General features: G+C 44.0%; 1 protein-coding gene across 3 annotated transcripts in view; it reads right to left on the bottom strand.

Moving 5' to 3' along the window:
- VTCN1 (V-set domain containing T cell activation inhibitor 1) overlaps positions 1-12,912 on the bottom strand; it is a 75,352-nt gene extending 62,440 nt beyond the window's left edge. For 2 of the 3 annotated variants that reach the window (XM_060201810.1, XM_007525497.2), the window contains exon 1: positions 12,809-12,912. Coding sequence is in view for 1 of the 3 variants with exons in the window: in XM_007525497.2 (XP_007525559.2) it covers positions 12,809-12,840 (32 nt within the window). In the remaining 2 variants the exon portion in view is untranslated. The remainder of the gene's footprint in view (positions 1-12,808) is intronic. The other variant, XM_060201811.1, reaches the window with a different exon arrangement.
- Positions 12,913-13,912: the final 1,000 nt, after the last annotated feature.

The following is a 13,912-nucleotide window of genomic DNA, read 5'->3' as shown; positions in this document are numbered from 1 at the left end:
TTGGTGGCGCACCTGGTTGAGTGCACATGTTATAATGCACAAGGACCTGGGTTCAAACCCCCAGCCCCCATTTGCAGGGGGAAAGCTTTGTGAGTCGTGAAGCAGTGCTGCAGGTATCTCTCTGTCTCTCTCCTTCTCTATACCCCCCTCCCCTCTTTATTTCTGGCTGTCTCTGTCCAATAAGTAAAACAGATAAAAATTTTTTTTTAAGATATAGCAGGCTGAGGAGACAGCATAATAGTTATGCAAACTACTTTCCTGCCTAAGGCTCCAAAGATCTCAAGTTCAATCCCTAGCACCACCATAAATAAGGGCTGAGTAAATAAATAAAAAGGAGGAGGAGGAAGAAGAAAAAGGAAGGAGGGAGGGAGGTAAGGAGGAAGGAAGGAAGGCAAGAAGAAAGGATTTTAGCATGGGTTCCTAAACTAGAAGAGGGAATAAGGAAATCTAGACTATTTTAGTTTCCTTTGTAAATACTGTATTAAATTGTTTTGACAGTGGATATGCAGTAAAATTGGTGCTCCTAGGGAGAAAAGTTTAAGTGAGGGACCATCACAGGCCTTGTGGAGTCCTGCCATTAACCAGTGTTCCCTGACTTGATAATTTTTCCTTGCTCATTTAAAAACCATTCACAGAAATGATTTGGTCTTATCTGTGGTTTCTATATTTTCTAAGCATCCTTGAAGGCATCTCCTGCCTTCGCTCTTCATCTCACTCTAACCTTAATTTAATGCAATATGGGGTGTATGTGTATTCCATGTACACTACAATTGTGTGATTAAATCTGACTCATGCAGATCTCTCCAGCTACAATTTTGGTTCCAGTTCTGTCTTCTTGTTCCTCTCCCTCTTTTGCCCATTCCCCTTTTCTCTGAACCTTATAGACCTTGCTCATTGCTTAGAAGTTTTCCCCCACTTCTCACACTTGATCTTAGCCAAAAGGCCGAGAAGCGATCCCCCCAATTCTCTGTGTTTGAATAATTTCTATTTGGATTAGAAGCCACCTCTTCCAGAAGATCTACTACCTACCATCATCACCCGCACCAAAAGTGACTCTTAAAAGTGACTCCAGGGAGTCAGGCAGTAGTGCAATGGGTTAAGCACACATGGTGCGAAGCACAAGGACCAGCGTTAGGATCCCAGTTTGAGCCCCCAGCTCCCCACCTGCAGGGGAGTCGCTTCACAAGTGGTGAAGCAGGTCTGCAGGTGTCTATCTTTCTCTCCCCCTCTGTCTTCCCCTCCTCTCTCCATTTCTCTCTGTCCAACAAATGACAACAACAGCAGCAATAATAACTACAACAATAAAAGAACAAGAAGGGCAACAAAAGGGAAAATAAATAAATATTAAAAAAATATTTAAAAAGTGACTCCATAGCTTTCTGAGACTGACCTGTGTACTATATTGTTATTGTGATTATCTGTCTTCCTTCTAATCTGTACTCTAAATATTAGTCTGTAGGCTCTGTACTTTGTACATGATTGTAACCCAAGGATCTCTGATGCAAGGATCTACACAGAAGATGATCTGTAATCAATGAATTAATAATGTGTGCAAAACTTATAGAGGTGTGATGACACACAAGCAAAACCCATCACCCTGAGGTGGTAGGACTCACACAGAGAACCCACAAAAAACTGATCTTTAGAACTGACATGGATTGTTGATAGATTATACCACTGATGTTAATAGGATGAAATCACCAAGAGAAGCTGAACTCAATGGGAAATGAGCATTGTATGACCTTTATTCTTAATGCCCATGCCCTTTGTTAATCCAGGGCATATGCATTAGCTATTTTTTTAAATTTTATTTATTTATTCATGAGAAATGTAGGAGAGAGAGAAAGAACCAGACATCACTCTGGTACATGTGCTGCCGGAAATTGAACTCAGGACCTCATGCTTGAGAATCCGAAGCCTTATCCACTGTGCCACTTCCTGGACCACACATTAGCTATTTTTTGAAGTTAGATAATTCTAGTGGTCATTCACCATTAAAAATGTGGATGTGTCCAATAATGCAAGAGAGCTGTGTGCTGCCAGTAATGCCATGGCCATCTTTATCTTTTGTACCTTTAATCTTCAAGATAATTCTGAGAAGCCCATTTAGTGTTTTTGCATAACACAAGAAATTTAGTGGCTTATAATATGGGAAGGGATTTACAATAAAGTCCTTCTAGTCCCAAATTCTCTTCCTATCTATTGTTTAGCTGCAGACAGGTAGTGATGCACTGCCCCCCCACACACAGTGTCCTTACAACTTCCAATATTTATAAAAAAATCTTTGACTTTTATGAATCGAAGAAAAGTTGAGGTGTGAAAATCCAAAAGGTGATGTGGCCCATCCAAAACTTATCCTTGTTTGCTCTTTCACTTAGACTAGTCAAAGACTGTTTCTGCTAACACAAGGAATTAAGAGGCCTTATTCTCTTTCCTGGTAATTGCATGGCTATAACAGTGCCCTGAAAAGCCACGATTTTCTTTGGAAGGCAGTTTGCTCTATACAGAGCTTTCCACCACAGGGCACAAATTTAATGTGTCAGGGTCCCATTTTAATATCACTGAAGCCCCACCTAGATACAATTAATAGCTTTCAGTGAATTCTGTGCTTTTATAGGGAACAATACCCTACTTTCAACTCTTATCTTTCCATATCCCTGTAGGATTAGATAATTTCTTTCATTTCACAGGTTTTATTTATTAATTAACATGAGGGGGAATTAAAGGATATTCAATTCCCTATTGTCTGACCTAGTATTATGACCCAGTGTCATATTATTCAGAATTTCCAAACTTGTCTGACTATAAAACTTTTCTGTGAGGAAGTTTTGCTATAGTATCAGTATACTCAAAACTTCCTTAGGGGTTCATTGTTGTAAGTATTGAAATACAGAAACTATTAAGTTCTTGAATTATGTAGGTTGCTTAGACACCATGATGGTTGGGGTTCAGTGCTGAGCAGAATGTGTAGGGCAGGGATATGGGGGACTTCTGCCTGGCCTTGGGACAGAGCTTCCAAGAATGATGGCCCCATGTGACATTTCCCAGCCCAGTAAAAGTACAGAAGTATACATTAGTATAAAAAGCTACAACTGCTACAGAATTAAGGGCATTTTTTTAAACCCTGCCCCCCCCAATGTATTCCCAAATCATCCTTGCTTCTGGGCTTTGGGCCAGCAGTAACCTTCAAGCCTGTCTCCAACATTTCTTGCACATGGTCCTGAAGTTACTAGTGTGAGTACGCACCCCAGAGGCAGAAGCCCTTCCAGTGAGAAGCAGTCAGAGTGAGCCCTAGGCAAAGGGAACTGGTGCAATGCCTTGAAAGATTGTTTGACTTTTTTGAATTGCCATGACATGATGATGTTGTGGTCTTTATTCAAAGACCACATGACCTAAGACCACCAGAACAACACTAAGACTTACCCATTCACACTGGTTTTTTTGTCTTTTATATGCAAAGAGAATCACTAAGATGTGATTTCACTTCACAAAAGGTTGAAAAGAAAGCAAGCAGTTTCCTTGAGCAGGGAGAAGCTGGAGCCAAAGATCTACTTCCTGGGGTCTAGAAAAAAAACCCTCCCACTCAGATCTAGATAGTAGATGACTTAACCTTATAGGTAAGTTATTATAGAACTTTATCTTGCCCCCATAGCTTTAATGACTAATTGTCCCAATGCTGTTATATTCTGGGACCATGAGGCTTTTAGCAACCAGTAGAGTCAATCAGCTAACACAGGAAATGAGCAAAACCATGAACCCTCATACCAGAAGCAGGCTCCTTAAAGGCAGGGCCTGGTGGGTCCCAGTTGTCTGGGGGATCAAAGGAGGGCATCAAACCAGCCAGGGGAGAGAAGCAGAGGTCATCTCTAGGATCGGGGGCCAGGGGCCAAGGAAAGGTCAGAAAATAAGGAGAGCATAGAGTTAAGAGAATCAACAGAGGAGAGCCAACTGTAGTAGATGCTGCTTCTGTGACAAGTGATGTATGATCAGATCAATTAACAATAGATCTTGTCATTTCATATGTCATTAGTGGCATTTTCAAGAACAGTATTTTGGTATGATGGGCTTAGGATCCAACAAACAAGAGAGAAAAGAATAACGTGTCCTATTCCTTATGGTCTACAATGAGTGCCTAGTGAATGCTTTATATCCATTAAAATAATTGTGTGAGATAGACCCTAAGTCACCCCAACTTTGTAAATGAGGAGCCTGAGCCCAGAGGATAAATGACCTGCTCAAGGAGACATGACAATGAAGTGGCATAGCTGGCCTTGTCCTCAGGCAGCCTGGCTCCAGACTGTGTGTGAGACTCAACACATCACACCCCCTCCATAACACTGACAAATCAGAAAGGCCAGTCACCACTGATAGCTCTCTTAATGCACTTTCTGAGAAGGGAAAAGTGACTGAGTGGAAACTGGAGTCACTGTGAGGTTGAGAGAGGGGTTTCCTTATGAGATCAGAAACAAGAATGAGGGAGCTAGCTGGGGTGCTAGCTCAGCTTGCTTATATGAGGCCCTAGGTGCTACAGGCTCAATTCCTGAGTCACCTAATGCCAGAGCTGGGCAGTGCTCTGGTCACTCTCCCATCCTGGCCACTAGCTCATAGTAAAATAAATAAATCTTGAAAATAAGAGACATTGATGTGTGGGTTGTATGGTAAGAAGGCTAAGTAGAAGAGCAGGAGAGAGAATATTACTGTGTGGTAGAGAAGTTTGTGAATTGGGAGATAGGATAGATCCAGGACACAGAGGGGTTGCCCTTTGATAGAAGCTGGGCATGTCCTCTGGCACCAGGAGAGGAGACTGAGGAAAAGTGCCTCAGATGAGCACAGCAGGTAGTTCTGGAAGTGAAAAGATAAAGGAGTGGCCATCTACAGACTCCTGTTTTCTCAGCACAGGATAAAGAGAGATCATCTTCTGACACTAGGGTGGGAGGTGGGCGGATGCAAGAGGACTAGAGAGAGGAGAGAGGTGTGGGGTGGATGTTTGAGGATGAGCTGGCAAAAGAAGGGATACAGGGAAGAGGTGAGAGAGGGAGCTAAAAGTTCAAAGCCCCTACATTTTATGGATGCCCTAGTTTCTTAAATATTTCCTTTTTTTTTCCTCCAAAATTTTTTATTTTCAATCTGCAAGAAAAAAAAAAAGTGAAAACCATCTGCCCTCTCTCCCATTACAGCAGTGCTGGGAGTAGTAGGAATGTATTTGGAAGCAGTGAAAGTATAAATCTGAAACCTTCCATGCAGATGGCTTGGGACCATGGGAAGTAATATGAACAGAAATATTACCTGGGTTTTTCACCTGCAGAAATTTCATGTTTTTTCCCCTTGTTTTTATTGAGGCCCATCTGTCCCCCTTTATTACATTTTATTAATTTTTTTCTTTTAGTCATTTTTTTGTTAGTTAACAGGAGTATAATTCCATACCACACCCACCAACGAAGTTATGTGACCACCCCTCCCCAATATCTTAGAAACATGTTGGCTATTTTCATTTTTCTTCAATCTCAAGTGTTTCAATTCCCTGTTTTCAGGTATCAGTGAAATCATCCAGTAGTTGTCTTTCACTTCCTCACTTGCTTCATTAAGCATTATCATCTCCATTTCCATCCATTTTGTCCCAAAGGACACACTTTATTAATAATTTGTTGAAGAATGTGGAATGGTAAGTGACCTGGGTGGGATGCATCACTATGTGAGTTAATTCTTTGTGTTTTCTCCTAGGAATCAAGGGGCCCAGAGACAATACTGGCATAGCTGGTCTCTGAATAATGTTGCTTCATTCAGTGCCATTTCCCTATAGAATTGATGAGAAGAAACTTTCAGCCAACATTAGACAGGGACCTGGTTTTCATATACATTGTCATAGTTTCCTAAAACCTATGGGTGGTGTGAAGTGAGGACTTAATTGAGCAGTGCTCTGGGGTATGAGCAGCACCAGAACCATCTGCAGGTTTTGTTAAGCCATAGACTGCTGATTCAAGTAAGTCTGGAGCAGGGGCTGAGTATTTGCATCTCTCTCTCTCTCTCCATCTCCCTTCCTCTTCCTCTCCCTCTCCCTCTCTGTCTCTCTCTCTCTCTCTCTCTCCCTCTTTTCCCCCCTCCCAGGATTATCACTTGGGCTTAGTGATTACATGATGAATCCACTGCTCCTGGCAGCCACCCCCTCCCTCTACACACACACACACACTTTTTTTTTAATGTTTCATTTATTTTTCCCTTTTGTTGTCCTTGTTTCTTTTTTATTGTTATTGTAGTTATTATTGTTGTTGTTATTGATGTCATTGTTGTTGTATAGGACAGAGAGAAATGGAGAGAGGAAGGGAAGACAGAGGGGTGAGAGAAAGACACCTGCAGACCTGCTTCACTGCCTATGAAGGTGGGAGCTGGGGGTTGAAACTGGGTCCTTGCACATGGTAATCAGTGCACTCTATAGGAAATCATTCTCTTTCTTTTAAGCTTTTTAAACTTTTTTACTATTATCTTTATTTATTTATTGGGTAGAGATAGCTAGAAATCAAGAGGGAAGGGAGTGATAGAGACAGAGACACCTGCAACTCTGCTTCAACACTTGCAAAGCTTTCCCCCTGCAGGTGGGACTGGGGGCTAGAATGTAGGTCCTTGCATATAGTAACATGTGCTCAACCAGGTGCACCACTGCCCAGCTCAGAAAATCATTCTCTTGAAGGGCAGTTTAGTGATTGTGTAAGCCCAACACTTTGGCCTAGCCTAGCTCCATCTAAAGCCTTAGCCCAATCAAGCCCTAAGTCTTTTTTTTTCTCCCCTCTTTCTCCTTTTTGGATAGAGACAGAGAAATTGAGAGGAAAAGGGGAAATAGAGATGAAGAGAGAAAGAAAAAGAGAGACACTTGCAGCATTGTTTCACTGCTCATGAAGCTCCTCCTACAACCTTCCCACTGTAGGTACGGGACAGGAGCTTGAACCCAGGTCTTTGAGTGTGGTAACGTGTGCTCAACTGCGGGCTCTACTATCCTGTGTATTTCCTAATCTAACAGGCCCCACATTCAGTGCTGCTTCTGGTGGTTGTTCACAGGCCTCACTTTAGAGTATTAAGTTTGTGTTGCCACCTTGAGTAGCCAAGGATTTTCCCATATGTCATAGAACAAGGAAATTCCAGAAGAATTCAGACACATGTTTCCCTAAACTCAGCTGCTAGTGTGGGTCTTGTCATTACTCTCCCTCCCTCTAGAATACTTCCTTATTCTTTGAAAATAATGGAATGGAGTAATTGAATTAGTGTAAGCAGCACAACAAAGATATAGCTCTAAGATGTTTATATATATATGAACTAATCCAGTCTTCACAATGACCCTATGATCTGTTTAGTATTATCAGTCCCAGTTTGCTAAAGAAATAAAAACACAGATAGGTTAACTAATTTGAAGCCACCCATTTGAGGAAATGAATAGCTAGAAATTGAACATAGGTCAGACTAACTTCAGTATCCATGTTATTTTTATTTCTTCATGTGTCAAAGGTAATATGAATAAAACTTTGTCCTTCTCCTTCTGGTTCTTCTCACTTAACATAATTTCTTCAACTTCCCTCCAAGATGTGGCAAAGGCAAAGGTTTCATTATTTCTTATAGCTCTGTGCTTTATATATGCCACTACTTTCTTAGGCACCCATGGATTGTTAGGCATCCAAAGAAAACAAAAATACTTATCTGAAGAGATCTATGTACACTAATGTTCATAGTGGCACTATTTGTAATAACTCAATCTTGGAAGCAACCCAGAGGCTAATTAATTAATCCTGATGGGAGTGAGCCATGTATTGGGCATTGCAGAGGAAGTTGTAGACAGTGACTCCAGAAATGCTAGCACTGTCATTCCCAAAGCCCTAGGACTTAGACTATTCTCAGCCCATTTTATAGATAGGGCAATAGAGGTGTATAGGAGTGTTCAAAGTGGTGCACCCAGGAAATGTGAGTCCAGAGCCCAGATATAATCTCATTGTGCTACATTACCCTCTTACAAGAACAAATAAGACGAAGGTCAGACACTCCAGGTACTAAGAGCAGTGAGGAAAAGACAAAAGCCCCAGGAGCAGGAATTCATCAACATAACTGACTGCGAACCTAAAAAAAGCAATTGGTGGGCCAGGGAGATAGTGAAACTGCTAGTATTCCAGACTTGCATGCTTGAGGTTCCAGAGACCCCATTTAGGCTCGGACACCATTATAAGCCAGAGGTAGAGCTCTGGTCTCCCTTTCCCTTCACCCTCTGTTCTCACTCTGCCCTTTCTCATAATAGATATTTTTGAAACAAATAACTGTTGACTGACTGACTGATTGACTTTGGATAGAGACAGGAGAAATTAAGTGAAGAAGGGGAAATAAAGTGGAAGAGACAAAGAGAAAGCAATGACCCTGGTGATATAAAAATAATTAATTTCAAGAAAATAATGCAATGGAATTTCTTCTAAGTTGAAGACTTTTCTTTTTTTTATTTGTTTATTGGGGGACCAATGTCCCACAGTCAACAGCAAATACAATAGTTTGTACATGCATAACACATTAAAATGGAATTTTAGTAAAGAAGAAGAAAAAGAAGAAGAGGAAGAAGAAGAAGAAGAAGAAGATGATGATGATTCCTGTTCTTTCTACACCTGGCAGCTTCCTTCCTTTGAAATGACTTTGTCAGGCAGAGGGTAGATAGCATAATGGTCACGCAAATAGACGCTCATGCCTGAGGCTCCAAAGTCCCAGGTAATCCCCCGCACCACCATAAGCTCTGAACAGTGCTCTGTTTAAATATATATATACATATACATATACATATACATATACATATACATATACATATACATATACATATACATATACATATATATATATGAAATGACTTCGTCAGTTCTGTTGTGGCTGGCCATTACTCTCAAACTGCAAAGAGCTCTTTAGATAGAAGAGCTAGAATGGGACAGATAAATCCAGGATAAAGACAGAAAGAAAGGAAGAAAGGAGGAGGGAAGGGAGGAGAGAAAAGGCAGAACAATTTGAAAACCCAGACAGCTGGTCTTCACTTCCACTTGAGCCTTCTGGAAAGAGAGTTGCCAGGAAGCACAGCTGTCTAATCCTATTTACTGATGGCACACACTAAACACACCCACAGAGCAGTGTGGAGCTATCTCCTATAACCTTCCAGTCTTGTGAACCACTGTTAATCGCAAATTAAACAAAATGGCTTGGAAGAGGAAAAAAAAACAAAAACAGGGCAGCCAGGCAGTGGCACACCTGATTAGGTGCACACATTACCATGTATGAGGACCAGGTTAAAGCCTCAATCCCCACCTACAGGGGAGATACCAGGGAAGTGGTGAAATAGGTTTGCAGGTGTCTTATTCTCTCTGTTGCATTTTATCCCCTCCTCATCTCTCAATTTCTCTCTGTTCTATCAAATAAAATAGAAAGAAAATGGTCATTGGAGGCAGTAGATTTGTAGTGCTAGCACTGAGTCCCAACAATAACCCTGATAGCAATAAAAAAATTGAAAAAAAAAAACAGAATATGTGGTTGAAGGAGAAGCTTCCTTTTACATAATGTTATTGAGGCACCTAGAATCTCTGCCACTGCCTGGGTTCGGTCTCCACTAGTGCATATACCGGAGCAGTGCTCTGGGCTCTGCTCTCTCTCTCTTTCTCTCTTTCATTCTCATATAAAATATAAAAACATATAAAATAAGAAAAATAGATAAACAGATGCACCCATGAGCCTTCTTCATCTGACACTCAAAGGATGCTTGCAACATTTTGCCTTCATTTAGTTGCATGGACTACTTAGCAGTGTGTTTTTCTCATTTTCGGCCCAAGACCACAAGCATTCAGCTTAAATCCCACATGGGCCTTACTCTTTCTAGGGTCTTCTCATCGATGCCAACCTTGCCAGAACTGTATTCCTGTTTGCTCTGAGTCTTGGGGTTCAACAGAGCAGAGTTTGAGCAGCCTGCAACTTTTTTGGACCCCCTACTTAGGAGTTCTGTTTGGGGTGGGGAGGAGTGTGGGTGGTAGTGCATACAGTTAAGCACACATACTACCAAGCACAAGTACTGGGTTTGAGTTTCCATTCCCCACCTCTAAGGGAAATGCTTAGCAATCAGGTCTACAGGTGTCTTTCTTTCCCTCTTCCTATCTCCCCACCTTCTCTCAATTTCTCTGTCCCATCTAATAAAAGTAAATCGGGGGTGGGGGGGAGGATCAGTGGATTTGTAGTGCTGGCACTGAGTGCCAGCAATAACCCTGGTGGCAATTTCAAAAAAGGAGTTCTGTTCCATTACATTTCATGCCATGCCATGTCATTCTATTCCGTTATATTTTACATATTCCATACTGTCCCATTTCTTCTGCCTAGAATGCTCTACCTATATGTTCTTCTCTTGATCATGCTAAGTCATCCTTGAAGACAACTCAACCACTATCTGTCTCAGGAAACCTGCTTCAAAGACCTGGGTTAGGGAAGTAGCCCTATGACATCCTGTCCTGACCGCCTCATGACTTAAGAATAGCACATCAAATTTCTCTTCACTCTTCCCTATGAGCCCATACTCTTGTCCTAGCCACTTTTGCTTCAGTGCCTAGTTGGAGCTCAGTTAACATTGTCCACTAGAGCACAACTCCCTTCAGAGCAGGGATGTGGTTTTGCCAGCTTTGGATTCCTAGATGGCTCTTGGTGCTTCTTTCCTGGGTGAGAGCCATTACCAGGAACAGCCATGATAGAAAGAGGAGAAGAGAAGGCTGAAAGCACAGCTCCTATATACACCCTGGAAGTCAGACTTGAGAGGAGCTGTGAACTCTGAGCATGAGATGGGAAGGGATTATTCAGGAGAGTAGCCCTCTGGGGCTGCAGCCCTCTGATGAGCTCTTTCATGCCCAGCAATCACTATCACCTTGAGAGGAAGCATTGTCACTAATGGAATTACAAGTGTGGGGACACCTGCTTCCCCAGGTAGGCTCAGCAGGCATTCCTGCAGGAATCTTACTTTCCACCAAGACTGTCCATGACCCTCTTCTTGGTACAAAGGACCTACCACCCTGGCGGCATGTTACTGGTTTTGTCACAGGCCTGCTCTGCTCTGCCACGAATAGCTAAGCAGGCATGCTGGGGCCAACAAGAAAAGCCAATGTAGATTCCAGTGGGTCTCTGAAGGGTGGGGAAATCTGCATTTTGAACACCCACCTTCTGCTAATCCTCCCACAGAACCAGTCAGACTGGCTGTGATGTATTATTCGAAAGCCCACACTTTAGTCCTGGGAACAACAGAGCAACTTGTTGTATGAGGAGTGTTTCAGTCTATAGAATGGAGGGATGGAAGGGCCAGGGAACTGGTATAGACAAGGACTAGCAAAATACTAGGCACACGGGTATGAGTTTGGGGTTGCAGAAATAGATGTCCAGTCCCTTAAGGGATACATAACCCTCATAGGCTGTGGTGAGGATTACAAGAAGAGACTGTTAGGCAGCTAGTGCAGGGCATGGGTACAGAAGGGGCATGGGCACAGAAGGTGCTAGAAAAAATGCTGGTGTCTCTGGTGTGTTGCTTGGGATATTCTGTCAGTCAGATTGGAAGCCAGCTCCCTACCACTCTCTGCTTCCCCAGGAGAGCAGAGTCCTCACTGGGCACAGCACAAGGAGTACTGCCCAAAAGTCCTGCCCATCCCATGGACTCCTCACCTCACCCCTGCTGCAGTGCTGGAGGTTCCCATAGACAGCAGACAGGGAATGGACATTTTGTTTCAGGAAGAGAAATATATAATCTGCCTACAGAACACAACAGTCTCTCAATCTCTTCACAATCCGTTCGCATCAATCTGAGGTTTCCTCTCCTCCCTCCCTCCTCTCCCTCTGTTCCTCTCTCCATTTCACTGCACTTAGAAAGGAGGAAGAACTGACCTTAGAACACCCCCTAGACCAACCTATGCCCTTCTTTCTAAACACCTTCAACAACTGTGGCCCAGATTAGCCACTGGCCATTGGGGGAAAATCCTTCCCATCTCTTCTTTCAGAAAAACCAGTGAGGTCCTGAAGGAGTGGGAAAAGGTAGCTGTAAGTAGCTAAGAGAGAAGAGCAAAAAGAGTGTGTTTTCTGTTTGTTTCATCTCTGGGGTGGGGGGAAAGTTTCTCCCTCCCCCAGCCCTGACCCCACCCAATAGCTCTCCTCTCTGTTTCCCCTTTCCATCCTTTCAGCTTTGCTGAACACACCACTCCTTTCTCCCACTGCTTTTTTGCATGGATTTCCCCAAATGTGTGTTCTAGCTTTCAGCCAAGTTTTACTGGGAGGGAGTCTCTCTCCAGGGAGTCCCTGGCCGGGGGGGGGGGGGGGGGGGGAGCTCTGGACCCCTCTTTAAGTGTGTATGTGGGTTAATGTAAACTACTCAACAGTACCAAGAAATTGCATCCTCAGACAAACCAAATCATGCTTACCTCCTTCCTCCTGAGGCACCTTTGCCTCCCCATCCCACCCCTGCCCCCGCGCACCCCAGCAGTCCTCATCAATGAATCAGTGACTCCTTTGCATTCCACTACTACTCAGTGCTGCCCCCACTGCTCAGTCCCACAGCAGAGACTCAGTGGAGCTAGTGGCACCTGCTGTGGCTCATGGGCTCCTCAGTACAGGCCTGTCCCAGCAGGTGCCACCCATCCTCTTGCCCCATGGCAGGCTAACCCCAAAGCAGCCTACCGAAGGACCCACAATGGTGACCATGAGGTGTGGAGCCCAGTGGGATCAGACCTGGGATCACCCAGTAGTCCTCAGCACCCAGTCCCAATGACCTCCTGTAAGGATAGAGGAAAGATACCTCCAGAAGATGATCTGTCCCAGGGAAGCCATGACGAGGTCCTCTCTGTAGTGAGGGCCAGGTGCTGGGGTGCTGGAGTGCTGCCGAGTGTGGGGCTGGGGCAGTGACTCACTGCCAGCTCAGGTGAGTTAGCCTTAAATAGGGCCAGCCTGGAGTGGGGTGCGCAGCTCTGGATGGCTTAGGAATGAGGAAGCAGCTGCTGGGCAAACTCCCCGCAGGCACAGTCTCTGTCTGCACCCAGCCAGCCTGGGAGGCTGGGCAGCACTGAGCTCTCCAGACCCCCTGCTTCAGGGCTTGTTATTTATTCAGTGCTGGGCTCTTTCTCCTGATTCTGTGACAGGGAGCTCAAAGGAGGGAGATTTAATCTCCAAATGAGAGAGGACTGGAATGGTTCAAAGTGTCAGGGCTCTTGCTGGGATGCTGAGGGCTGGGAAAGCTCCCACTCCCCTTTCCCACTGGCAGCTGAAGTCCACAGGTCAGGTAGCCACTGGGGGTTGGAGAAACTGATGGAAGAGACTCACACTGAAGGACTTAGCTGAAATATCATCGTCTGAGTGTCTCACTCATCACTTTGCTTGCCTGAGACCGTGCAGCTGGGTGGGGCTATTCTTCTGGTTTCATTTCAGTGGGGAAAGAAAATAGCTTAAGGAGGCCTGCCCTTCCCACCTCACTGTTTTTTATTTTCTTTTAAAGAGACAGAGAGACAGGTACAGAGGAAGAAAAACCAGAGTACTATTCAGCTCTGGCTTATGGTGCTGCTGGCCTTTACCTGAGACCTCAGAGCCTCAAGCATGAGTCTTTTGCATAATGGTGATGCTGTATCTCCATTACCCCCCCCCCCCCAAAATGTGCATTCCATAGAAGCCCTTGTCTGCTGGTCGATCTGCAAAGGTGCTCTGACAGTTTATCCAGCACTCAGATTTCTGTCAAGTTTCTGCTTACAGTTATAATAAAGCTGCTATCTTTGCCTGCTTCCTCCTGCCCTCCAGCCCCCCAAAGAAAAGTCCAGTAGATTTCACCAGCCCAGGGTGACTGTGTGGTTTCCTAGGGGCACAACAGCCCCTAGATATTAGGAGGATGATTGGTATTTCTGTGCAGTCTGCT

This window comes from Erinaceus europaeus, chromosome 11 (genome assembly GCF_950295315.1).
Source record: "Erinaceus europaeus chromosome 11, mEriEur2.1, whole genome shotgun sequence".
NCBI lineage: Eukaryota > Metazoa > Chordata > Mammalia > Eulipotyphla > Erinaceidae > Erinaceus > Erinaceus europaeus.
Note: the sequence above shows the minus strand (reverse complement) of the source record. Positions and strands in the feature narration are given on the sequence as shown.